Source organism: Haemorhous mexicanus, chromosome 2, assembly GCF_027477595.1.
Source record: "Haemorhous mexicanus isolate bHaeMex1 chromosome 2, bHaeMex1.pri, whole genome shotgun sequence".
Taxonomy (NCBI): domain Eukaryota; kingdom Metazoa; phylum Chordata; class Aves; order Passeriformes; family Fringillidae; genus Haemorhous; species Haemorhous mexicanus.
This window is the reverse complement of record NC_082342.1, coordinates 92,286,569-92,314,068: the sequence shown is the minus strand read 5'-3', so window position 1 is coordinate 92,314,068 and position 27,500 is coordinate 92,286,569. Positions and strand designations below refer to the sequence as shown.

Below are 27,500 nucleotides of genomic sequence, written 5' to 3'. Positions count from 1 at the left end.
TAAAAGGATCCTTATTAGAAAAGGAATTAAAAACAGTTTTAGCAAAGAGCTTCATTTTAACTGCTTGGCTTGGTGATGGCAGACTTTTGATTAACATGCAAATTCCTTGATGACCCTTTGAGAAAGGAACCTGATTTTCTTCAACTGATCAATGTAAGGAACTTTAAACTAAGTAATTTCACAATCACTTTATACTTCAAAAAGAAATAAAATCCATTTTCAGGCCTTAGTTTTAAATTTGAGTTTTCTTTGTAAAGTTGCATGCAAGAATGTATTGCTGTTGATTTTAAATTATTATTCCTTAATTTTTTTGTTCAGGTTCTTATATTTAGCATATTCATCTTATATTATCTTTTTGTTCTCTCTTTCACATGTCTTTTGTATTAATATACTTAACATCAACAATTAGCTGGTATACTGGAGTGAAAGCTGCTATGGATGAAGACAAGGAACTTTCTCTCTTGCTTTTTTCCTTTTCCTACTCTAACCCCCAAATTGTTGATAACTCTAACCATGACCCCTGTGCTTACAGAGCTTCTATTGTTTTTGTACAATGAGACACTAACAGAGATTGACCTGCTCCAGAGAGTATTTATCTCAAGATCATTAACTGCTCTACTAATTAAGGGAGAAATCTCTAATTGTATAATAAATTAAAAGAGCTTAACTCAAAACATTCCACAGAAAACACTGCTCAGCTTTAACTCTGCCACTGGCATCAGATGAAGTTGCTCTTCATCTCACTTAGGTATTTACAAATGTCTACAGAATTCTTAGATAAGTGCATGTAATACACAGAAAAATGTCATCTTCCTAGATACAGTCAAACATGGGAGACTAAACATGTGAGACCTCTATAGATGCACCACTTTAATCAAAGTTTGTTAGTGCAGGCATTAAAAAAACCCAAAACAAATAAGCAAAACCCACAGCAGTAATTTTAGTCTGATTTCTTAAAAAAAAAAAGTAAATAAAGTGGCCCATTTGGGATCATGTCAGCATACATTCTGGTAGGGAGGGGCTCGATGCACTAGTGCTGGGTACGGTCCAGGAGGCTCTACAGCCCAGGGAGAGGGACTGGCACTTCCAGGCTGTGATTCCTCTCCTCCACCATGCCCAAGGAGAGATGTTTTTCTCCACTGAGTGCTACCCCATGGTGCCAGGGTTACTCCCTCTCTCTAGGTGCTGGGGGACTGCAGCCAGGGGTGGGGACCTGTGGCTCCTGTTTCTGTCAGAATGTTTCTTCATTTCTAATGTGATGAACAAAAAGATGAATGTCCCAAGGCAATCTGTTCCTACAAGTGTCATGACAATAGGTAGCTGGGTAAAGGAAAGAGACCCTATTTGTTTTGTAGCTCAGTTTCCTTTAAAACCTTCTTTTTTGCCTATCTTCCAACTTACTTTCAATTCTTCTGGCCCAAGAGATGAGCCATGTTTCTTGCTGGAGACATTCGACAGAGTTGTGAGAGTGTCAAAAATACCAGATTGCTGTAACCTCATGAAAGCTTTAGCTGAGCAAAGGAGAGAAGCATCCACTCATCCCTTGCTCCTGTGGGAAAGGCTGGGCTCCATGCACCAGTCCTGCAAGGCACAGCCCCTGGGAAACTGGATTTCATTAGTTTTGCAGCTCACCGAACGACTTGTTCTTTCTTTCTTCATCTGAATAACACCTGCTCAATCCCAAACGGATTATTAGTGTTAATTATTATTCAGTCATCAACATCCGCTGTGTTGCAGGAGACTTTAATTTATGACAATGAGGAAGGCAAACAAATATTCTAATTGGGAGCACTTGGTTTAAAGTAAACCATTTACATTCAGGTGACATCTAGGGTGACGCTGTGCTGTCTGTTCATTCACACAAGCAAGGCAGAAGCTAAAATCGCATTTCAGTGGAGACAAAACCATCACAGCCTTTGCTGGAAATAAAACTACTCAAAGTTCAAGCAGATGGTGCCCGAGGCAGCAGCTAGCTGCTCACTGCAAGACAAAGTTGTGGCCACTTACAATGTTTTCCCTGCTGCTGCCACCCCGTAGCCAAATGTTAGCCACAAGGATACCCAGGGCCTTCCAGCTCCCACCATCAGTCAACTTCAGCTAAGGACAAGTGGCAGAAAGGCAGCAGGGAGAAACCTGTGCAGCTCCTCCTTGCGAGCTGGCAGCGGGGCACTTGGCCATACTATTTCTACAAGCAATGGGCTTGTGTTTTGCCACTAAACTGCTGGGAAATGGTCAGCTAGGAAGCCAAGAAATTGTTCCTGGTGGGATGCACATGCACCTGGTTTTGTCCCTCACTCACCTAGTGCTGCAGGCACCTTTGTCTTTTGAATAATTAATTATATTGCTGTAGGCTGACAATTATGTTAATTATTTTAAAGTGGGACGTACAGTGTAGTATCATAACATTCGTAACAGTTTATGAAAATCACACAAGTGTTTGGAGACTTGGTACTCTCTACAGGAGTTTTGCTAAGGAGGGTGAGCATCAGCAGCCTGAGCTGCAATGTCTTGGTGTTATTTCCCTGCTCCATGTCAAGCTTCATCCTGAGCTTCACCAGGAGCACTGCTGTGACTGCTGCCAGAGGGCTGCCTGTGTAGACAGACTCGAGTCAGCCCTCTTCCTTTCACCAAGATATAGGTGGCCCAAAGAGGCTTAATCAGTGACTGGATGGCACTCTAATTTGTCAGAAAAATAAAATGGAGCTGGTGTGCCAGTAAGAGCCTTTTACTGGGAAGGGACGAGGCAGCAGGGGTCTTGGTAAACAACTGGAAAGCTTCTCTTCACAAAGAGCTTTGATGGAGAAGAAAAGGAGGTAGAAAAAAGTCAAACAAAACACACAGAGACTTTTAATACATAAACTAATTGATGTTTGAAAATGCATTAATGAATAACGGGGAGAAGTATCTGTAAAAGAAAATGAATGTTCAGAGCAGATAATTGATATGCTGTTTATTCGCTGCATGCTGGCGTGGAGTCATGAAGAGAATATTAAACATGAAGATAAATGAGAATTTGTTATTTTAAAGCCAGGATCCTCAGGACTTTATATGCTTTATGTGCTACAGAAATAAACTCTGGGGTCTTGTGAGTGAGTATATGGTATCAATGGTAGAAGCAGTCTAGGTCCAGCAATACTCTGTCATTCCTAAAATCAGAGGATGATGGGGTGTATCATCACAGCAGAACCACAGAAGAAAAACAATGTGCTGGGAACATGGTACTCAAATCTGCTTCTTCAAAATCCACTGCAAATGTAACCCTGAGGTAACGTTTTGGGCCCCATCACCCACTTTTTAAAACAGACTGGAGGAATCTGAAATTTGTCTTCAGTGGCATCCTCACCATTACTGGCACACTCACAAAATGGGTGTTGTTGAATTTGCATGTCCTTTACTGCTGGTTAGTTCTGCATCAGCACAGCCAAACAGGTGTTTTTAGCAGGACTGGGTGTCTCTGTTAGTTTTTGGTTTTAATTCTCATTGTGAATTTGATCTTGGGGATCTGGTTCTGTAAAAGCAAAGTTGGAAGTTCTTTTTCCATCTGTTTTTTGTCCTCTCATGAAACAGATGTGTGCACACCTGAACCTACATGCACCTGGGCTTCTGAACACCTGCATGCAGTTATATGTTTAAACATACAAGTGTACAATTCAGATTACTTTCCCACAATAATTTAAGTGTTTGAGAGTTTGGATTTGGGGATTTTAGTTACTAGAGAGGTAACTTAAAAGCCCCAAAATGAGAAAGTATCAGGAGATAAGCAAGTGACCTATTCCACTTCCAAATCCCCAACTAACCTGTGCCAGAGGTGCAGGCTGATTTTGCAGAGTTGCTTGAGGCAGCAACTGCTGTGGGAGAAGCTCACATGGAAGCTGAGAAGGCAAAGAAACCTAGGTTAAAAACAAAACAAACCAAAACTTTATTTGTAAGTTTGGCTCCTTTAAATTTTAGGTTTCTTCTAATGCCGTGGCTTCTGTGTAAGTTGTTTTTAATTGCTAAGCTGCGTATGTGGCACATGCTGTTACACCCTCTGCCTGTTTCCATGATTCCTTGTGAAGTTACCTGAAGAGCAGCAGGCTGGCTGAGTCTGTGCACAGATAAATCCTGCTGTGCGCCCGGTGTTCTCGGCAAGGGAGTGTTGGACTCCGTAATCAGCTTTGTTGGTGTAGCTGCAAGGAAAGTACTGGTGAGATCTTACATGCTGGAAATCAGCTCTGTTTGAAGTGGGTAATACAACAAGACCTGGGTAGAAACTGTAATGGTCTGGATAAATTCTAGTGGGAGTCAGGGCTGTTCTTGTTGACTTCAATGGCAATAAAATTGAACTGATAAGGAGGGTCTGGGCAAAGATAAAAGTAAATGAGACAGATTATGATTCTATGCTCCAGTGAGCAGTGCAAAAGGACCCATGAACTGTTCTAAACCAGCTGGAAGTCCCTTTATATGGGCCGAATAACTGTAAATTTACGTTAGCTCATTGGCTTTTTTTTCCAGACCAGGAAGCAGAAAGAGTATACCCAAGTCAACACTGGAGCATCCTAAATCTTGGCCAGAGGAGAGTCACCCACAGGCTGTTACTACTCATGTAAGTCTAGAGAAGTCTCATATTGCTCACAGAGGTGCCCTCAAATCTAAAGACAAAATCCTCATTTTTGTAACAGACTGAAACAGCACATTTCATGTCTAATCCCACTGTTCATCTTCCAGCATTTAGGTGGTTGTGCTAGAACTTTCCCTCCTGTACATTACCATTTCAGCTTTTGCACTTCTTTGTCAGTGCATATCATCAATACCTCATAATTTATTGTTAAATTAGCAGCTGTGGTATATCAGCACACATTCTTTAACTTGGCTAAATTAAAAATAATTCCGTAACTCAGGAATGCCACTCACATGCTGGGTCTGACTTGGGTGTGTGGGAAGATTTTGGCGAGCTCCTGGATGACACTGAGGGTGTCCGACTAGCGCTGAGGATTGAGGCACCAATATCAAGTGCATTAAAGTGCTGTTCAGGATCCAAGCTGGCACCACTCTCCTAAAACAAACCAGAAAAGGAGAACAGCTATTGCATCTGTCAGAGGTGAAGTATTTTGATATTTAGTAATGGTTGCGCTCCAGTTCTTTGTCAGACCTAAAATGACTTGAGCAGAACTGGTCTCAGGTAGACCAGCAGAAGACCTGGACAAAGGTGCCAATGCTCCTTCCAAACAGCATCAAACTAATGCATTTTACAAACAACTATCACTGAGCTAGAAATAAATAGCAGGCTACTGCCATAGTCACTTTGTGCCTTCAGATGTTTTTCTGAATCTTTCTTTTGTGTTCAGTTGGATGTGACAGCAACTGCAACCTCTGTGAGACACTTGGCTGTGCACTGAGGATGAGCTTTGCTGTCTTTCCTCAAGAGATGACTGAGATGTAGCCAATAGGGCTGATTGCCAGAACTTGTCCAATTGACTCTTTAAACTGTAGTACCTTGCCAAGGGAAAGTGAGATATCTCACACTGCCCTTGCCCATGTTCCTCTTAATTTGTGGCTGTTACTGATCTCCAGGTTCATCCTTTCATAAACTCACCTGATTTATGTCAAAATAATTCAAATGAGCAATGAGTTCTGAAGTTGAGATAATCCACCAACATTGGAGAAAGACAATGCTGGAGTCTTCAGTGATGTTAACACAGGAACAAGTTGTGATTACTACATGAATTCATGACAAAAGCTTTTCTCATTGTACCTTTAGTGCTGAGGACACCACCTCTGAGGACACTTCTTCCAAGCCCATCTCCTGTCTCCTCTCCACCCGAACATCTGCATAACTGAATGGAAAATATGATTCTATGTATCAACATGGAACTGCTATATTTCTTAAAATGTGCTTTAAGAGAGTGGAGGAACAAATTACTGTACATTTTACAGGTTAGATGAACAGCTGCAAGGTGACTTAAGTCAAATGCTACTGAGTAACATTTGAGAGTGTTTTAATTTTCAGGTTTTGCTCTGTTCCTATCTTGAAGTCAAGATGCATATTAAAGAACTATATAAAAAGGTCAAGTTCACATCCTACAACTACTTTATGACTTCACTGGAAAGCTTCTACACATCTCTTTAAAAACAACGTAAGGATTAGAGAAAGTGAATATTTAAGGGATCTGTCTATTCTCTAATTTTGCACAAAATGAAAAAATGCCATAGTTTATCTGCCCCTAAACTAAAAAAAAATTAAGCTTAGTATAAACCAAGGTTCAGTCTGATAATTTTTCTATAATTGCCCTATTTCCTTCAGAAAGTTCAGGCTTAATTTTTTTGTTATGTAAATAATGTTATATTTTTAAAAGAAAATGCTGGCAGATATGAGGATGCTCTTATCTTCCTGTCCTCTATGTCCCGGCCGGTTGATAGGATTTTCCATACCTTACCACCATGTGAGTGCAAACAATGAACTCTGGCTTGGAGTTCCACTGGTGGTAGGTGATGTAGTAATGGGTCTGGAGCCAGATCCACTGCTGTCCTTTGGTCAGAAACCGATAGCAGCACGACTTCCCCTTGCCGAACTGCATCACTGCCAACAGAAAATACACACAGCTTGTAGCAAATTTCCCACGTGAAAATGACAAGAAATGTGAAAAAAAAGGTGACAAAAATATCTGTCATAGGTAGACAGGAGTATAAGCACCGATTTTGAGTTGAATGCTCCTCTCAGCCTTCTGACAGGACAAAAATCATAATGATTAGTAGGTATCTTCTTCTGACACTTTGGATAGTACATTCCTGTACAGCACAATTAACCTTAAGTTTGGACACTAATGAATTAGTATCCTCTACAATTTAAACATAGATCTTACCCAGCTTTATGTGCTGATCACATACTGCTTAATTAGACACCTGGGATTATTTTCTAAGAGTGATCATCTTAAGTTCTAGAGCAGAAAAGTACAGGATAAAAATGCTTGAAAAGATGAGTATTGTGTGCAGATGGATTTAGAATGAAGTAAGCATATGAGACAACACTCTGCAAAGACAAAATTTGTAAGAAAATTCCCAGACTGACAAGAATTCAAACTAGAGTAAACCAGGGTGTACTGAAGGTTTTGAAGGTTCAATAACCAAATTAATCTCTGCTTTTTCCCCCTGGTGATCTCAAGGGGTTCCCAGACATCCACATATTTAGCCTTTCTATATTTCAATGTCAACATATAAAAACTAATGTTGACAGGATACTTTCAAGACAGGCAGAGGTGGTAATCTGAGATTTTAAAGCCAGTTCTGTAAGCAAATATTTGAAAAGCATTGCCTTATTTTCTTTACTTAGTGAAAAAGTTTTTCAATTAAATCCTAGTAGACTGTATTTAAATAATCACAGCTAATCCCAAATACACAGTGAACAACATTAGGGAAAATAATCCACAAGAATTGCTTGAACTATTTCTGCATATCCTTTACTAATAGAACAGGGGTCACATCTGGCATATTTTATCCATTCAGCGAGTCTCACTGGCTACTTTTGGGGATATAGAAGGGAAAATTGTATTTTTCAGAGCTTGGTAAGTCTGTCCCAGATGCCAATCAGCTGCAGTGTCCACAGGCTGCTACAGCTCTGCTGAGATACACAGGCTGAGGCAGAGTCAAACCTCCCCTTCCAAACAACTTTTCACTGAAAAGAGGAGTCCCAGTGTCCAGTAACTTCCCAGGAACCCGGGCCATGTGATACTTACAGTGTTCATGGCACCTTGCTAGCAGCTCTAGGTCGTCTATGTGGTAGTAGTCGTAGCCAGAAGTACCCAGCACTTCAAAAGGCAAGTATCCGATAATGGGTGGTGCTCTGCGGTTGGGCACAACAGGAGTCGGTAAAACACAGAAGGAGCGGCTCTGCATGCTGTTGCAGAGATGCAAACAGCCCAGATCTACTTTCACTTATCAGTGTATAGTTGTCCACCTCAGGGGGGCTGGATCCTCACTTTCCCCCACCTTGAGCTTGGGATACCCAGCTGGGAGCGGCAATACCGGCAGGCACCATCCTACCAGGACAAGACTATGACAACACCCCTTCTCCAGGGAAAATGTGATTGTGGAAAGCACTGCAGCTTGTCAGGGACCTTTATACAGGACTCTGCTGTGAAGGAGTCCTTCCTTGGCTGCTGCTTGGTTGGGGCTCTGTGATGGCTCCTGTAGCCCCTACACAGGGAAAAATGCGTGGGGAGGTGTTTGGAAGCCATCATTTTCTGGGACTGGGGGGGATAAGAGAGGAAATCATCTGTGCTGCTTTCCTCTGGGTGCCTGGAGAGCTCATCTGTGGCATGCTGAGGCACTTGCTTTGTACCTTTGCCAGCACAGATGCCTCAGGCCAGCACACACTTTCCCTCCATAACTCAGTGGGAATTGCACACACGCAATCAATGACTGGATTTGGAAGGAAGGATTTCTGCAGCTGTATAATAATTAGCTCATTTTGCCATGTGACAGACTTTGGTCTGTTGACAATTTTAAAGGAAGGAAGAACAAGCTAATCACAAATTCAGCTGAAGAAATAGAGTCCTTTTGTTTCAAAAGCCCATTAAAAATAAAAGCAAAAGTAAATGTAAAATAGTAAACATCAGCTTTTGTAGGAATTTTGTTGGTAGCCCTCCTGTTCGTGAGATTTAGATGTGAAATAGAACACTACTTGAGAGAACTGTACTTGTGAAACAGTAGTAGAAAAGCACCAAACACAACCAGCAGGGCTTTTCTTGTCACCAACCTGTGATCCAGGAATAAAAATTTCCACTCCAGACTGTGTCTTGATGTGAATTCCTCTAGAGGCTCTTCTACGATGCACATCTCCTGTCCAGTGGAGAAAACTGACTTACTGAGAGTTGGAGCTTCACCCCTCTGCTTCATCTAGCTTTTGTTAGCTATAAATACATGGTGCATAAGAGGAGAAAACAGAGGATTCACCCACTTTCTGGCCATTCCAGAGAGCAAACTTTGTATTTATCAATGCCAACATTTTTTAGAGGAGATAGGGAGAAGAACTTGTAATGCACATGTACTTAAGAGCTGAGACTATGCCTCAGGGTGCCAAAAGTTTTTTGGCTTTGAAGCAGTGCCTGGGGTGTGATGGCCGTGGGCTTTCCCAGCATCCAGCCTGTGCCTGATCCCACCAGGGCTTGCCACATCTTGCTTCACTCTCTCTGTGTTACTAAAGATACCCACCACCCTTGGTCCTTTTGGATGTCTGCCCACCAAGCTCTCTGAGAAAGGGGGACATTTTCCTTCTCCCTCAGTAGCTGCAGAGGAGTAAATGCCTTTTCAGGCAGCCAGCCTGCAGGGGACCTGTCCAGTGGGTTAAGGAGTCAGTGTTGCCTTGCACTTCCCTGCCACAGAAGCAAGCTGGCCCTCAAGATTCACAGCAGCTCCTCAGTGCTCATGAGCATGATAATAAGTGAGTTATGTGAGGCAGGGCACAGGGCTGTCTGTGAGGCAGGACAGCCTTGCCCCAGAGAGATGAGGATCAGGAGGCAGTCAGTGGGGGTCACTTGCTGTGTGGAGGTGGGAAGTAAGAAGGAAGGACAGCAGCACAGTGCACACCCATGCATGGGCTGGGGCCGGCTGTGTGCCCTATGGCCACCTCGCTGTCCACTCCAAGCTCCCCTCTGCCAACCTCTCCTCTCGCACTGGATGCTTTTGAAGCTCCACAAGCTGCCTAGAGTCAGCCTGGAGGTTCCTGGCCTGAGACTTCCCAGCATCAGCATTCTGAATTTGTGGCATCCAGGGCTCCTGTGTCCTTCATGTCTCCTGCAGGAGAGCCTCCGTCCTCACTGGTAAGGACAGCCTGCCCACTGGCCCCCAGTGCTGCTATTCCCCTGCTCCCTGATGCCACACCTCCCCGTGCTGTGGGCTCAGTGACAGCTTCCCATCATTTCCATTAGTGCTTCTCTCTCTGCTGTCCCTCAGGTAGAGGAGACCACTGATGTTTTAAAGCCTGTTGGGACCAGAGAACAAGCTGAGGTGTGCTGCAATCAAGCAGTTCTTTGATACATATCAATGCTGACAAAGTTATTTGAAGTCACTAGCTGTGCAGAGGCAAAAGGCTTCACAAACACCTTAAATTCCTCTCTCCCCCTCTCCCCAGTTTAGGCCAAAATCCATGCTGATGCCAAGATCATACACTAAAGTTCAAGGTACAAACACTGCTGTGTGCAACCAAACTGCTGATTCTATCTTCTTTAGCTGGTCAGATAAACATTTTACAATAGAAAGTCAAGAGTGGGAGTTAGGTGATTCACCCAGGTGAACTGAAGTGTGTTCAGGACTTTGTGGCAATTAAAACCTTCTCAGGGCTGTTCAGCAGCTGCTTCCTTCCTAGCACTGGGCACCTCATTACCACAAGTAGCCCATTTTGTTTCCCTGTTTATTTTGAGATGTTAGCTACCCAAAGACAAGGAATTTGCTTTTAGGGTTCTCAGACAACCTTTAACTCCAGCCCTTCTGCTAATATGTTTATTGTGGTTAAGATGCATGGGAAGTGTCCTCACTTACCCAGAAGGGACTCGTCTGCAGGGTCAGGAATCAGTCTAGAATGCCCTGCCAGTTCCAGAGCAGTAATGGAACCAGGCCAGCCAAGGGAGCAGTGTTTTCATATTGGTCACATCTCAACTGCATAAAAAAAACCTCCTAAACTCTGGGCACAGGACACCTGATGGAATAGTTCACATTTGTCAATCAGGGAACAGCAGTGTTAGGCACAAGCTCGGTCTGTCTATCCTTATAACCACAAGCAGCTATCTTCCAGGCTTTGTGAGAAGGGAGACAAGCAGTAGGCCACCAAACATGCTGAGAAGCACAAATGAAGTGTTGGTGGTCACCTGTATCACAAAATCACAGGATCACAGAATTAGCTAGGCTGGAAAAGACCCTCCAGACCTTGGTATATTGTCCCATCGCAGGAACAGAAAACAGCAATAAGGAACCAAATTTCAAAGTGATTTGCAATTCCTATTGCAAGGAGAGTTTCTGTATCCTGTGCAACACGGGCAGAAGTGACACTGCTTCCACAGATCCTGCCTTGCACTGATAATCCTCTTCACTGGATTTTTATGCATGAAATGTGATACCTGTAATCCATTCAATTAGCAAAACTAAGAACCTTCTGTGCTGCCCCATCCGAAAGTGTTTTGTTAAGTTGTGAAATGCCTGGCACCCAGGGTGAGCACTTACCTTTAAAAACTGAGGTGTTGCCAAACGAACAGTTGCAACAAAGCAGATCTGCTTTCCTGGGGATGTTCTGTAAGCCCTTGGGACAGCCTCATCAAAGCCATTGCAAGTGGAGTTAGGCACTAGTTAGGGAAAAAAATGGAATCTGGAGTCATGCCTCATATAAGATTTGCTCTCCCTGAATATTTTGCACACTCCAAGTGTACTAATACTATTTTTATTCAAAGAAGTGCTCTAAAAGCTTTTAAAGCTGATATGCATATATTTAAATCCAAGTCAATCATGTTAGGCAGAAAGGCATCAGAGCTTAACTTCAAAAATGAATTTTACAGGTTAATCCTGATAAAAATAAGGCCAAACCTTATTACAGAGCATAAACCAGTTTTCTGGAAAGAAACCCCACGCATCCAATTGCTCTTTTTCACCACTCACAAGGAAAAAAAAAAACATGCTGCAGCATGCATAGTGCTGTAACTTCCATGATGCAGTGAAAAAAAGTGTTGGCAAAGGAGGTAGCTGAAGAGAGTTCGTCAAGTCATCAGTGGCAGAACACTGGGGCCCACAGCCAGGGAGGCTTCATCAAACTAGCAGGAGGATGCTTGTGATTCTTGGCTGCTGAAGAATGCCTTCCCCTTCTGCATGGAAAGAACTGTCCCCAGTATGCTCAAGCTCTCCTTGTTTTGAAGAAGCAGAAAAGACACCCTGTGTATGGCACTGGCCTCCAGAGATGGGCACATCTGGCGAGTCTGCAGAGGGCCTGCTGTGTCCTCCAACATTGAGCAGAGGGAAAAATGGATATGATGTGGCTACACTTTTTGTATATGCTTTTTACCTGTGTCTTTCATGATTGCATGGCTTCAGCTGCTTTGAGAGCCCACTAGCACCTCCTGCCACAGAAATGCATTGCCAAAAGGACGTGTTGCTGAAAATCAGCCCACAGTCCCATGTTAGAATGACATGATGCAAATTATTCCTCCAAGTTCAAGTTTAGAGATGGTAATCCCACTCCCACAGCTATGAAAGAAAACAGTGTGCCAGGCTGCAGTGAGAACTGGGCTGGATTCTTGCCCTGCCTAGCTGACTTTCTCCCATGAGGGCAGAGAAGGTCCTCATGGAGGGACCCTCATGGGAGAAGGTCTAACAGCCAGAGTTCACCAATATCAGCTAATTTCATGCTAATAGGGATTAAAGGTAATATGAAACTCTCCTTACTATTAGGCCCCTACATCCACCTATATGAAGTTTCAGACAGTTTGGCTCTTCTGCACAGGGCAAAGCATTACTGTAAAATTGAAGAGCTTTGTATCTATATGGGGAGAAGATAACAAGCCATTTTTATCCTGGGGTGCTTCTGCACTGGGATTTCATTCACTACCACAAATTGCAGAGATGGAAGAAGTCTCAAGTGATCACATGTGCTTTTGGAACCCAGTTCAACCTATTAAAAGCCTTAGAATATTGATGCATTACTGGTAACAAGGATAACAGGGTATGAGACAGAAAAGAAAGTGTGCTGAGTGGAATTCACACCTGTGATTAAGTGGCTTAGGCCACTGTGTGAACAATATATATTACACCAAAAAGGAAAAGTTCTTTATCTAAGACAGCACAGATGTGAACATCTCCAGAGATCAAGTCCTCTCTCATAGTTGAGACTGGAGGGCATGGCTAACTGGATCTAGAGAGGAAAACTATGGGGAAAATTCTCCTCCTTTCACCAGCAGAGCACACGTGCTCTTGGGACTCCCTAGGAATATGCGTTCCCACTCTGATCCTGGAGTTATGTGTATATGTGTGAGCTTCTTTGTGATTATTAACACAAAAAGTTGAAAAAAAGAAGAGTTAAGTTCTACAGGACACACAAGTAGCCTAAGTAAAAAGTTATCGATCCATCTGTCATATTAGTATTTTGTTCAAGTCTGCTGATTTCTGTAGCTGGTCCCATTAAAAAATTCATAGGAATGCCATAAACCCGCATTACAGGCACTGTGAAAAGTTACTTCTGAGCTTGCTATGTGGTATGTTGAGACACTGGAAGTCAGTGGAGCTGTTTCTCTCTGTAATAGCCAAGTTCAGTAGCAAATTCTTGCAGTCTGGGCTCTAAGGTATGAAAACAAGATATGCACACACATTTAGCCTCTGAAAGACAGGTGTAAGTTAACCCAGTTAGCGAACCATGGGCTTGCAAATGACACCAGTTGTAGAAGGAAGCGGAGACTGAGTCACACCAAAGAGAGCAGATGGCTTTTATGTCAGCTGTTGGATGTAAACAGCCAGGAGCCTGAGACATATTCCCAAAAGGCAGCAGAATATATCCCTGAATGTGGCATTTACAAAATAGGATTCTATTTCCAACAGGTAAATGCAGTAGTAAGAGGGTAATAATTATTGTGTAGGACAGCTAGGCAGTAATTTGGGATTTCCTCACAACATTTGAAAACGATGAACTTAAGCAGCAGTGAATGAATAAGCCCAAAGAGATGAGACACAGCTGGCCTGGCTGGATGTTATCCGGTCTTTGAACAGCTACTGTGCCATCTCATACTCAGCTGCCTTTGACAAAGTCCAGAGCATTAAAAGCCTCAATGATGCAGGCAGGTAGCCACTACATTGTCAAGTACATCTCCATCTGAAAATGACAACTACAATAACTGCAAGGAAAAAAACCACTCACATTTGCTTCTGAATTATTTTGCTGCCTGACTTTGGCTGTTGGTATCTTTTCTTTCCACAGCTCTATCTGCACAGCCTGCTTTGCTCTGCTTTTGCAGCTGGTCAGTGAATTTCAGCCTTTTTGGGTTGATGAATTTTGAAGTGTAGTTAAGAAAAGAGGTCATTAGATGAATTTTTAAAAAAATACAATCCTGGTATAACCTTTAAAAAAAGCCTTCTGAAAAATCATACCTTGTGACTCTCCAAGTCTCTTCAAAAGAAACACAACATCTTGAGGTAGCAAAGTTCAGTAGTGAACTTTCTGAGAGCAGCACAGAAAAACAGTGGAACAGAAAATATAGGATCAAGCCTGAGGCTATGGCGATATTAAAACTTACCAGTCAATTATAGGGCTTGTAGTGCTTTTGTCAGAAGATGCCTAACGAAAATGTTAGGCTGGCCATAAACAGGTGGGCTTGGGTAAATGAAGGCCTGTGTGTTTCACAATTAAATAATCAGGACAAAATATCCTGAGTAAGGAATCTGAAGGTCATGTGACAAAGCTAAATACATAATCAGAAAGGTGTAACAGTTGCCTCATATATATCAGCTAGCTGATGCTCCTTAGCGTGAATTTTAATTGTTTTTGTGGTTACCAATCACGCCTGATGCCCCTAGAGTACCACAAAATTCTTTTGTAGAAGTATTAAATACCTGTAAGTATCTCGTAAGGCACAAAGAAACTGATTTACCTATACGGAGATCTTAATTTGAATTTTTTTTTGTTTATTTTTTTTTTTTTTAGACCAGGACATTTGGAACAGAATGTTACAAATAAATAATGTACAAAGGGAATCAAGCCCTTCACTATCACAGACAAAAGGATTTTTATCCTTAGGGAGAGAAATCATGCCATATGAAATGAATGAAAACATGTTTTAAAAACCCCAGATGCCACTTTACTCAGTTAATAATAGTACAGCAGTCAGTTGCTCGGTCATCTTACTTCAAGTTGGAATGTGTAAAACATAATCTTCCTAAGATAGCAAACCTCCTGCTTATGCCATTTGAAAGAAGAAATCCCTCCTTCCTACTTTGTCAGGAGATGTTAATGTTTAAAGAACCAGTCTTAGTGACTGTCAAGCAAACTAACAGTGATTTCAAAAAATACAAGCCAAACAGACCAGAATAGAATCAAAATGGTTTCATATAAATTAATTCAGGCCTCAGATGAACAGAATATTTGCCAATTAACAGATATAATGAAGAAATCTAAAGTGCTGGTGGCAAGCCAGATTGCTCTCAGTAGCCATGTAGATGAGTAACAGTGACACTGTCCATACATCACCTGTCCACTCTGATCTACTCTCTCCTCTTTCCTCCTGCTGTTTCTCCCTGGCCATCCTGTGTTGATATGAATCCCAAGTAGATTCCTTAGGACAGGAATGGTGTCTTTCCTTTGCAGAGCGAGCCTAGCATGAGTGCTGTATATTGTTAGGTGTAGCTTCTATGATATTGTTAATAGCAAATAATAATATGTGCCTGTTGGTTCTGATCAAAACATTCATTCTGGATTGAGTTATTCTTGTTTCAGATGTTTCAGCATTTACTTATGGAGGCTCAAGATCAATGTATCTTCTGTATGAACTATTTACTTCTTTTAAAAATCAATTCAGATGCAATTAATTTTTCTGGAAGTTAAGACTTTTTTCCTCCTCAACACAGTAATTTTCTTGATGCTTATTATTATGAGAGATGTATCAGCTAACAGTAGAGTATCTTCTATTATTAGCATTCAGTAACCAGATACTTCCTGAGTTTCCATGTAATTTGGAACAAAAATGTACAATTTTAAATTCCACTATAATATTACATTACTTGATTAGGAACTCTTTTCACATAATGCTTATCTACTTCTTCAAGAGAAAAGCTTCAGGGATTTTGGATGAAAGGACAGATCTATCACTTAAAAGATGCTGGTGGTCCTTTTTAATGTTGATTAACTCTTTGAAAGGGAGGACTCTGGTTTTGTCCCTTTCAGGAGTTTTTAAGCAAGTGTGTCACTTCAGAAAGAGGATATCAGAGACAACATTTGGATATATGAGAGATCTTTGTGTGTTTACAAATGTACAAACAATTTTCACAGGAGGAATAAATCCAACTTGTCTTATCATTTCTTATCTGAGTGAGCTATTAAGCGGCATTGTAAAATAATGTATTCTCACTCGATTTGACATTTTATACTGGAGCTGAGCACTTCCTTGGACTTTTGGGGAGGGTTACCTTTACTACTTGCCTTCCCCTTCAGCCCTCGGGCAAGACTGGGTGTGAGCCACTGTATTATTCACTGGTGATGCTGCTATGACTCTCTCTCTTATCAGGTACTACTGGTTAATAGGTACAGTGATGCATTTGGCTCCCTCAGATGTGAGCTCCCTTCATGACTCTCATTAAAATCTGGGCTACAGACCCAGAACCTGAAATATATAAAAATATTGGACAGAGTTCCTATTTACAAATAAAACAAAAACAACCCTGATGATCTGACAGCAGGCATTTCTCACAGAAGCAAAAAGGAATTCCACCTTCCTTGTCTGAGTGGCCCATGGGCCATCTCCTTTCCTCTCACGGGACTACTGAATCTTCATATCAGGTTACAGTCCTGCTTTTCTCATTGAAGCTTAATTAATGATGATTATATAATCCTCCCAAATGGAAAATCAAATCTCTTGTATTTGATTTAGCACAGCCAGTGACTCATGCAGGCGCTCTGCACAGCTTGCACTGCTGTCTCGCTGGTCAGCTGCTCTCACTTGGGCACAGCCAATGCAATGGGGATTCACTCATGTGCAGGCAGCTCATGTCACATCCCTGGTGCAGACAGAGCTGCAGAAATGCTCTGCAGTAGGGTTTGCAGAGTACAGATTCCTTGGGACCAGTCAAAGTGTGCATGCTCTTGCTAACCCTGGGCTGTGTAGCTCCTCTAGCCCACAGCTGTAGCTGACCCTAGGAGCTCCAGGGACAGTGATCTCCTGAAAGACAGAATACCTACTGTGAACTGTGAGAGCTTTCCTGGGCAATTTCTGGGCCCTGTACATGCATGTCCCTGCCTCTTCTGGGATCAGTGAAGATGCCAGTGACTGCTCCTCTGTGGAAGGAACATGGGTTCAATGTAGATTGTGTGTGATTTGGCTCCCTGACAGCAATTCTGGTGACAAGTTACCTTGGCAGATATCAGGTGTTTGTCCCACTTCAGCATGAAAAAAATTATCTTTGGCATCTCAGTACAATGGCCTTTAAAGCCTCAGAGTTCCCATTAAAGTTAGGGAGAGAAGCTAAGCCCTTAACTGGCTTTCTAAGCTGCAATCCTTCAAATTAATCCATTCAAACCCATCCCTATATGATGTTCTCAGCCAGAAGTCAACAATGCGATTAAGGGAGAAGGTATGAGGGAGGAGGGAGGGGGGCAAGGTGACTGGGAACTCACATGCATGACCTCCTTGCCTCAAGCACCAACACTGTATGAGCAATGAACAATAATAAAATAAGCCTAAGGAGATGATAATTCAAAAGAGGCTACATAAAAGGCTATGTGGAAGTAGAATAAAGATAGTGACATTTCTGTAAAAGAGGGTGAAGTAGGACCTACCAGTTCTTAAAAACATCAGCAAAGGTTAAATGAGAAGGAATGGAGACATTTACTCCTTCTACGACTCTACACTAATGACAACAGAATAGCTAAGTATCCTGATAGGATATAATCTGCCCAGGGATAAAAGAACTTCCCTGGCCATAGAGGCTGTGGCATCCTTGTGGCAGGAACATGCAGGCTGAGTGGGCTCAGAGTATGCTCAGCAAACCACTGGAAACAAAGATAGGAGTTTGCATTGGGTGGCTAAAAAGGAATGACAGGATTTGTATTTAAGGAACATCCTGTATCAGTCTCCCATGTGTAAAAACATGCTCACACTTCCACTGCTGTGAAAAGCTACAGGGAAAAACATTCTTCAATACATTCATAAGGAATGTCTCCTGCTAATTAAGCCTAATTTGCAATTTCTGTCTTTCTCCCCCAGCTGACTCTTATCTTATCTTTAGCTTAGAGACCTTCCTTCACAAACACCTCCAAAAAGCAGGCTTTGGAGCCAGCTGATCCTATGCATAGCTGCCCTGAGTGATATGTCTCCCCCACCACCCTTCCACCACTTTCTTTCTTGCCCACTTGGCCTCACACCTGGAGGATGGATGACTGGAGAATGGGTATTTATTTAGCAGGAGGAAAAGAGGGCAATTGCTGTCTGGCCCAACAGGTGACAGCCCTGGGGAGCATGGGCTGGGGGATGGTGCCTGGTAACTGTGGGCCAAACAGAGGCAGGAATCCAGCCCACCCCTGCACCTACCAGATGCTTGAAGTTGTTTGTGCCACAAGTCCCTGTGCCAAAGCATGGGCGCTTGCCCCCAGCCCTTGGGTGGCTTCCCCAAAGGGTGGAGCATTCCTATGGTGCTCACTTGAGCTGATTCTCCTGTGCCTTGCTCAGGGTGCAGCTGGCTGATGAAAGGAGCCCGGTGGATCCAAGGACAGCCGCTTCAGAGGTCTGCACCCTCCTGTGGCTGCTCACCTTCTAAGCCAAGGGTATCAGCTCCCAAGCAAACAGTTTGCTGCTGCTACATCTGAGTCCAGGGCACTTGCTTCCACCTTTGCTGGGAGGCAGCCATGGGGGTGACTCCCAGCCAAAGGGGAGCAGTGCTGGACATGCACTGGGGAGGCATTTCCATCAGGCTCTGCACTGAACTGGTGAAACTAAAGTCAGATGGCAAGGGGGCCAGGGGGCATAATCTCACAGAGCCGGGTAAGGCTGCCCCTCCCTGTCAACCAGAGGGTCAGGCTGCAGCAGAGATGGGAAGAAAGTGGAAGAGACAAAATAAAGTGAAGATCTAGGAAAAAAGTGGCACAAAGGGGAAAAAATGTGAAGAAGAAAGCACATGACTTCTTTGAAAGCTATTAAGATGGGGTCTTTGGAAAATGATTTGGTGTCTACTGAGATCAATATGTTCCCATTTAGTTTCTATGCATTAAGCTAGGGAAGATAGCTGTAATGTAAGTTTTATCATTCTTCTGAGAAATAGCCACTGATAAAATAGCTGGGATGTGAAATCCTAGCGGGTAAGGGGGCAATATTAATGTCACACCAAAATAAAGGGCTGAAAATCCTTGAAGAAAATGGATCAGAAATTCCCCTGGTAGAAATGTATCCTTATGAGTCAGCACCTGAAATCCGGTTTCTGCTCTAGAAAACAGAACAGCTTGGTGTGCACGTCTGTCAGGCAGGCGCATGTCACTTCATTCAAACTAGAAAGCATACAGGCAGCTACAGTTTTTTATACAAATAGAGCCTCAAATCAGATGGCACCAAACAAGAAATACATATCTCCATCCTGCACATAGGTTTCTATTCTAGTCATGTGGAGCAAAAGCAGAAAGTTAAATGGGGACAGGGACATTTTTTTTCACAGCGTGGCGTGCAGTTTTTGGAAAGCACGGTGGGGAATTTTTTTGCAGAGGATGACCTATTTGGAACAATACCAGCAACTTTGGAAATGCCACTCTGGAGTTCAGTCAGGCAAGTAACTAAAGCAAACTTGGGCAGGCAGGAGAAGGAAAGGAATAAAAGAATATTTCATTTCTGACACTAATGGCCGTGCAGCAATCTGTTTGTTAGAGAATGGGTGAGGTGGAAATCTGCTCTTCACCTCTTGAAAGATGGTTTCCCTGGACTGACTGCGGTGCATTAGTGACTATGCTGACTGCATGTCTTCCCTTTTTTTTTTTGGAGGGTATTGAGCTCTGCAGTGATGGAGAGGAATGCAAAATGGCAGCTGGAGAGGGAGGTGGATGGCATTGTCCTCAGCCATTCTGATGAAACGTGGCACTGCTGCCTTTCCCCAAGATTTTGCAGAGAAGGGTAAGGAGACAGATTTGGCAGGTTATCAGTTCTGGCATGGAATTTGTGTTTAAAGTAAACCAGCAGATAAGGAAGCAGGATTATAATTTTGCTAATAGGTGGGGTCTTAGCACACAGTATCAGTGAGCACAAATAAACCCTCATCTAAACCTGTCAGTATTTGCAAACTTACCCAGAGTCCAGGATCACTGCAAGTGAAGGGCAGTAACAAAAGCAACTAACACAATTTCACTCATCACATGTATTCATCCAGCTATTGCAACTCAGCCATGAGATCCGTGAGAAGCAAAATTTATCCGTAATGTTAAAAATAGTTCTGTCAGTTAAAAGCCTGTCTTGTTCAATGGAACAATACTTATATTTTATTTTACACAGCTAAAGGAACATTTATACAACAATTAAAGCTTACCATTGCTGTAAGACCGAAAATTTCCTACAAATTTTATGTATTCATATGTTGGAAATTCCTTTGGGTTCAAACTTCCTCTCAGAAGATGACAATAAAACTCTAGTTCATTGTCAGCTGGATTGTTAAAAGAAGAAGAAGAAGAAATAAATATACTATTTCAGCTAAACACAACCAATGGTGTCTTCCAACCCCAATCTTGCAACTGGCAGCACAAGATCAGCTTGTTACCACTCAGGACTGCTAAACACCAATGTGCTATACATTGCAGGAGCAGAGCCTCTGCAAGAAAGCCTTGCAGGGATGCAGGTTGCTCAGCACTGTGCCCAGGCGTGCCTGCAGCTTGGGGACAGCTTTGGAGACTTGCCCTTCTCTGACACCACCTCATCACAAGAGTTACACAGCCACAGCCTCTGTGCAGCTATGGAGAGAACTGGGTTCTTCACTTACTGCTTTTTTCTATTTAGGCTTCTCACAACTCACAGCTGTTCTACATCTTGTGTTGGAAAACTGTGCTTAATTACCTCAAAACATCTATTAAATTAACTTTGGCATATTAGCTATCAGCTGCAGTTTTGTACGATACAGTAGATTGGGCAGCTGTACATTTTACATTATTGTGTCTTTTTTGGTTTTCTGCATCTTACCTCCTAGAGTGAGTAAGGCTGAGGAAGTTAAAACATTTCCAAGGAAATCAAATTTCAATAGGAAAAAGAATTGCAATAGTTTTAGAGGTGTTTTTTGACTGTAAGGCAAACCAAAGGTATGCCACATTAGCTGATCTCTGAACAACATCTTACTTGAACAAGCTTCAATATCAATTAAGATGTGATTTGTCTCAGGCGAACTCTCAATTTCCATCAGCTAACCTATTTTCCTTAGCTGTCTCAAATGACATGATATTTAATAATTAACATAACTGCAAGCAGTCTTAGCCTAGTAAAATAAAGGCAAAGAGTTTCATTTAAAAATAGAACCAAAGGGTCATTCCAGGTGGCAAGATCTTTTTGAAAGGCTATGAACCTAATTTTTTTACTGCACATCACATAAAAAACTCTTTCTGGGAGAAAAATTTTTATCCTGCTTGTGCTTTTTCATTTACTAGAGAAGATAAAATGAAACTTACTTTTTAAGTAATCGGATGAGGCAGAATCTGTCATAAGCATACAAGAAGATAACATCTTATAAATTTCTGAGTGTTCTTGTTCTGGGAGGAAGTTTAACAAATTCTGATCCAAGACATCACACTGCAAAGAGAAATATCTTCTGAGACAAACAGAAATATCACAACAAGCAACACTTGCAGAGATGCACAACAAGATGTGATACAAAGCCTGTGGCATTTGACAGGAGCTTCCTCACTGATTTCCAGGTACTCTAAAACAGAGGGGGAACTTGCTGGACAAACTGAGTGGCCACTTCTCTGTGGGCTGGTCATCAGATTAAGTCTCAGCAATCAGCAGTATTTAATGTTTCTCAGAGACCACCAGATGCAGCAGGCATGTCCACGCAATTCAATGATGAGACCTGGGAGAGGGCTGGAAAAGGGTGTCTGGCTCCCCAAACTGCTTCTAAGTTCCATGCACAAGCCTGTTGTGGATCATTGGAATTCGTTCTCTCCCTGACAGAGCCTAACTTGCAGGAGCAGTGAGGCTAAGAGTCAGCCAGGTCAGTCCCAGATCAAGCCCCTTCCTGAGGGAATCCCCTCAGCTCCTGGGAAATGCCCTTGGGGTGACAGGTCTTGTTACCCACTTCCTGCATCCTGGCAGGTGGGAGCAGGGAGAAAGGGACTTCCATGTCTGGACATGACTTTACAGCAGTTAGTCTCCTGGGAGGGGGACTTCACAGTGTCACCAACACAAGCCCTCCCTCTGGCCAGCCATGAGCTGAATGTCCATGTGCCTCCAGCCCCATGATCAGCTGGCTTGAACCTGAAATCCATCCAACATCTAGGAAGTGAGATTTGGGAATGGAAAGAGGAGATAGATTTGTGCAAAAGGCCACGGCTGGCTCAGAGTGGAGACAACAACGAGTCTGTCATGGGCTGCCAAGAGGAAGGTCTCCCTATGCTCAGCGTGGTGACTAACCCAAGAGAGTGTCTCTGAAAGGAAGCCTGAAATAAAGTGACCCTCCAATGGCATTGACTTACATCTGTCCCACTTGAGACTACCTCAGGCTGAGCTGGCACACTGACACAGCTTTGTGTGTCATCAGAGCAGCTTCTATCAGACTCTACACTCATCCTGAAAACATGTAAGCCCTGCATGAGACTGGCAAGTTATTAACCATCATCTATTTGTGTAAGATTGTGCTTTGGTTTCCACCTGCTTTCTATTCATGCTAGCTTTTTTGTGTGGAATTCCTGTTTAGAGTGGTGAAACTCATGGAGCAGACTTTAAAAATCAAGAGTGCTATGCTTTATACACACACCTTAACAAGAATATATCGCTTTATATGATTCAGTTATAAGTATTATATATGCTCATTACTTGAATATGTTGTGAAGAATACTCAAAAGTTATTTTTGTGGCTTTCATTTATATCTTATTAATGTGAATCCTACTGATACAGTATGTGATAAAGGTTTTTTATATATGTATAAATACCTACATACACACTTCTATATACACACACTATACTACACAAAATGTAGGACATTGTTTCATGTAATTTTTTTTTGTGTATATGAAGAAAGAGAGCCTTTGACAGGAAACTGCACTGGTGAGTTCTGTTCAAGGCTTAGGTGCAATCTCAGAAATTTTTTTTTCCTGTAAATGATAATGATGCCACCAGGTTAATTGGTCTCCCATCTACTCTGCAGTAACTGAAGGAAAACTAGATGTGAGCCATCACCACTCCTCTAACTGAAACCTTTTGTCTCCATACTGTGACCAAGCTCCAATTCCAAACTCTTGCCTCTTGCAGAGGTTTGGCACACCTGTAAAACAGTGCACAGAACAGAACTTCTGGATTTCGTACACATCAAGACTTCAACAATGCTTTCGAATCAATATGTCAACCCAGAATACATTGCTAAGTCAAACAGAGAGATGGAAGCAAATATTCCACGGTCTCACTGGAACTGTAGAAAATGCCAAGCAAGCTATTCATAGCTAATTCTGCACCAGACCCAAAGAGCAGACACCTGATGCCATGGCAAAAAGGTAGGTGGTGAAACAGATAAGCTCTGCAAAGGGATCTGGACAGACTGGATCAAAGACCTGAGACCAACTGTATGAGGGTCCAACAAGGCAAAGCACCACACAGTGCTAGAGGCTGGGGCAGAGTGGCTGGGAAGCTGCCCAGTGCCAAAAGGACCTGGGGGTGCTGATCCACAGCTGCTGAACATGAGCCAGGTGTGCTCAGGTGGCCCAGAAGGGCAATGGTGACCTGGCCTGTATCAGCAATAGTGTGGCCAGCAGGACCAGGGCAGGGATTGTCCCCTGTACTGGGGACTGGTGAGACCACACCTGGAGTACTGTGTCCAGTTCTGGGCTGCTCAATTCATCTCACACTGAGGTGCTGGAGCGTGTCCAGAGAAGGACAACAGAGCTGGGGAAGGGTCTCGCACAGGTCTTACAAGGACCAGCTGAAGGAGTTAGAATTGTTTAGCCTAGAGAAAAGGAGGCTCAGGGGAGACCTTATCACACTCTTAAAACTATCTGAAAGGAGGTTGTGGTGATGTGGGGTTGGTCTCTTCTCCCAGGCAACCAGTGACAAGGGGAAATGAACTCAAGCTGCACCAGGGGAGGCTCAGGCTAGACATCTGAAAAAATTTCTTCATGAAAGAGTGATTAAGCATGGGAAGAGGCTGCCCAGGAAAGTGGGCAGAACCACCATCCCTGAAAGGGTTCAAAAAATGAGTGGACATTGCACTTTGGTTTAGTGGGCATGGTGGTATTAGATCAAAGGTTGGACTTGATGATTTTGCAGGTCTTTTCTGACCTGATACTATTTACAAAATTTGACCATCAGTGATAAAAATGGATCAGTTAGAAGGGAATGGTTTGCAGCTCTAATTATTCTTGAAGTGAGCAGTTCTGTGCCTCTGGCTGAGACAGAATGCTGAATGAGATAGGCAAAGCAGACAAAAGATAAACTACAGTGACTGTGGGTAGACTTGTTAGAGGAACTACGTTAATGCATAGTTATGCTGCTAAGCCTGGAGTCGACTCTGCATCTTTAAATCTATGAATCCTGCTAAGGAAAGCTTTGGAGTATTTACTCCTGAAAGCTAAGACAGGCAAAGAACACCTTTGCCTACACTGATGTTGTTCTCTTCTAAATACAATACATCAAGTTCTGCAATAATGGGATGCATAGTTAAAATATTTCTGCAGTTTCAACAAAACAGCTGTACTCCAGAATGGAACTCCTTCCTCATAATTTCATTGCCTTTACTGCAGGATGGGGGTAGTGGTTATGTGGAAAAATTCTTGCTGCACGGAGAAAAAAAATCAGAGGATCTAAGCAAACATGGTGACTAGGAAAGGCATGGTGGAGGGCTGCAAATGAGACAGGTTTCTTTCCCATCAACACAAAAAATAAAGATGGCTATGCACTTGTGTGCTGGGATTTGGCCCTTGTATGAACCTGTACATCCTGCACTGATTCTCACTGCTACCCTGAGGTTTACCTTAAGCACCCAACACAGCAGAGCAGCTCCTTGAGTTTCACTGGGTATCCTCTGAGGAGAAATCGCAACCCTGCCAGGGACCCTCTGGAAAAGCAGGCAAGAAGGGACAGGGAGGGACCCTTCTCGAGACTGCATATTCTTGGAGTCACAGTGTACCACTGGCAAATGCTATGAGCTGTGGTCAGATTTCCATGAATTCACTTCACAGTCATCCTTACCATGTGAGCTAGACGTCTCCATCTCAACTGACCCTACCCTCAACTGACCCTCCAGACCTCATTAAAAAAATTTAGAATTACAACAGGGAAATTTGTGTCTGAAAATTCTCCATGGAAGTATGGGAAGCTGTGTTAAAGAGAACCGGATATATTTGTTCTCAGCACTAGAACTTTCATTATTTTAATGAAAGAAAATACATCAGTTTTCTTAACAGGAACCCTCAGAGAGCCCGCTCTGCATTCTGCCCAGTTTTGCATTCCTTTCATTGTTCAAAGCAGAAGATTTTTAGAGTATTTTTTCCCAGCTGTCACAGAGGAGAAAGAATTGGTATTTTGTCCCTCAAACAGTGACTGAATTTAGCTTACAAATAGGTCCTCCAGGTAAACAAAATAAGCCACATAGATTTTCCAGAAAGCACTCTGATCAGTTTTAAAACTTAAAAAAAACACCAAATGACAAGGGCAACAGAGGACTAAAATACCCAGTGTGCACCTAGAAGCACCTTCAGCTGGGCCCCTGCCCATGGCCATAGTGATTTGCCAACCTGGGTCAGGCAGAAGCCTTTATTCCTTGCTCACTTATGGCCTCTGGGATGCTTCCTCTGCATGTGTGAGCTGGTGGGGCCACTGTTAACCATTACCATTCCAGTAGCTCCAGGAAGGTCTGCTCCACCTGCAGCTCGGTCAGGCTGGTCCCTGACTTGGACTGTCATGTGCTGCTTCTATGCAAATAAAAAGTAATGTCCACCTTTATCCTTATTTTGGGCTGGATACCGTGTCAAGTTATCACACAAAGAATGTCTTTGGGAGAGAAAACTAATTTAGTTTCTGATGGTGCTACTCAGGAACTGTAAACCTGAATCTATCCATGTTCAGTCAGGGCTTCACACTTCAGGCACAGGGTCTGAAATGTGTCTTCCTGAAGAGGAATACTTTCCCTCAGCAGATCTAGCATCTCCACTAAGAATCAGTATTTGAAAGAGATACCAATGAAACCTCCAAATGATGAAAAAGAAGGAAATTTCATGGAAATCAGTAAGGGTATGAAAACCCCATAGCCTGTGTGTAGGACAGAGCTCTCCCCACCCTTGAAGAAAACTGAAATAGATAGACTTAGTTCAATCTGTTGTTGCATAGCAATATTTTTGCATTTACCAGGAGCTGCTCTTTCATGAAGTTCCCTTTGTCTCAGAAGAAAATAATTTTTGTGCTTATTCCAGCAAGGTAATGTTGTGAAATACATTTTTCTGGGTGGAAAACATAACACATATTCGGTGAAAAACTAAATGAGAGAAAGAGAATTGTAATTTTCTTAAGAACATGGCAGGGGGTAGTACAATAATGATTTGGCAGCTAATTTTTTCTCCTGGGCATGTATTTATTTGAGACCAGGGTACTAAAAATGAGTGTGAGGATTAATCCATAATTATTGTGCCATTTCTCCTAGAGCAGCCTTAGCAACAGGAGCAGGGTTTGGAGCAGTCCCTCTCCCCTGCTCCTCCAGCCCAAGCCAAAGCACAGGAGTGTCTCCTGGAGCAGCACACAGACAAAAGGAGCTGAATGTGCCGAGCATCGGCTGCACTGGTGTAGGGTTGCACCCAGCATCGGCTCCACCAGCAGCTCCTGGGAGCAGGGTGCTCCCCTTGGGAAAGCACAGGGGAGCTGCAGGGAGAGCTGTCAGCAGCCTCCAGCTAACTCCAAATTCAATGGGGCTTTTGTCCTTTACCTCCCTGGGAGCAGAATAAGGCCCTTAACAAGCTCCTCACTGGGCTGCCAGCAGCACTGGTGCTATTCTCTGCTAGCTTAGAAATCAGAGATGGAAAAGATCAGCCAGGTCACCCTGTCCCTCCCCTGGCCAGACTATTCCTGCAGAGCTTTTTCCATTCAAGCTGAAGTGCCTCATAGCAACAAAAACCTGAAGGATATGAATCAGACAGAGAGAGTGCAGAGCTGAGCAACAGCAGCAGCCAGCATAATGCAGGGACAAACTCCCTCACCACATTTTAGGAAAGCACCACCCCCAGCACTGTTTTACACTGCTCCTACAAGTGCAGTGCCCAATTCTACAATGTGTAGTAGAAAAGGCAACGCCAGAATTACTCACCGGTAAATGCCCTAGAAGAGGTGTGATGCTGTCAGACACATAGATGATGCTTCCACCTGTGGTTACTGCTATAATGAAGCCATCTAATGCCTAAGGAAAACAGACAAGTGCGGAGTGCTTTAATAGGAATGAGTGGTATAAACAGGACATCTCATCATGTATTGATCAAAACAGTTTGACTTTGGCACCATATTGTTATCGAGTTGTAGGAATGTTATCTCAAGTTGCAGAACAGTAATTCTCTGATTTTACAGTCTGATTTAACTTTTACAAGACTCTTTGTAGTCTAGTAAAACCTACTATTGAAGCAACAAAGGGCTCACAGGAACAT

General features: G+C 42.9%; 1 protein-coding gene across 6 annotated transcripts in view; it reads right to left on the bottom strand.

Annotated features, from left to right (window-relative positions):
- NPAS2 (neuronal PAS domain protein 2) overlaps positions 1-27,500 on the bottom strand; it is a 104,700-nt gene that overhangs the window by 14,854 nt on the left and 62,346 nt on the right. For 3 of the 6 annotated variants that reach the window (XR_009485438.1, XM_059839515.1, XM_059839517.1), the window contains exons 5-15: positions 27,170-27,259; positions 21,338-21,458; positions 20,215-20,328; positions 11,194-11,312; positions 8,735-8,817; positions 7,713-7,819; positions 6,412-6,559; positions 5,735-5,816; positions 4,894-5,035; positions 4,063-4,169; positions 3,798-3,890 (exon numbers count right to left, since the gene is read on the bottom strand). Coding sequence is in view for 5 of the 6 variants with exons in the window: in XM_059839515.1 (XP_059695498.1) it covers positions 3,798-3,890; positions 4,063-4,169; positions 4,894-5,035; positions 5,735-5,816; positions 6,412-6,559; positions 7,713-7,819; positions 8,735-8,817; positions 11,194-11,312; positions 20,215-20,328; positions 21,338-21,458; positions 27,170-27,259 (1,206 nt within the window). In the remaining variant the exon portion in view is untranslated. The remainder of the gene's footprint in view (positions 1-3,797; positions 3,891-4,062; positions 4,170-4,893; positions 5,036-5,734; positions 5,817-6,411; positions 6,560-7,712; positions 7,820-8,734; positions 8,818-11,193; positions 11,313-20,214; positions 20,329-21,337; positions 21,459-27,169; positions 27,260-27,500) is intronic. The other 3 variants (XM_059839518.1, XM_059839520.1, XM_059839519.1) reach the window with 3 other exon arrangements.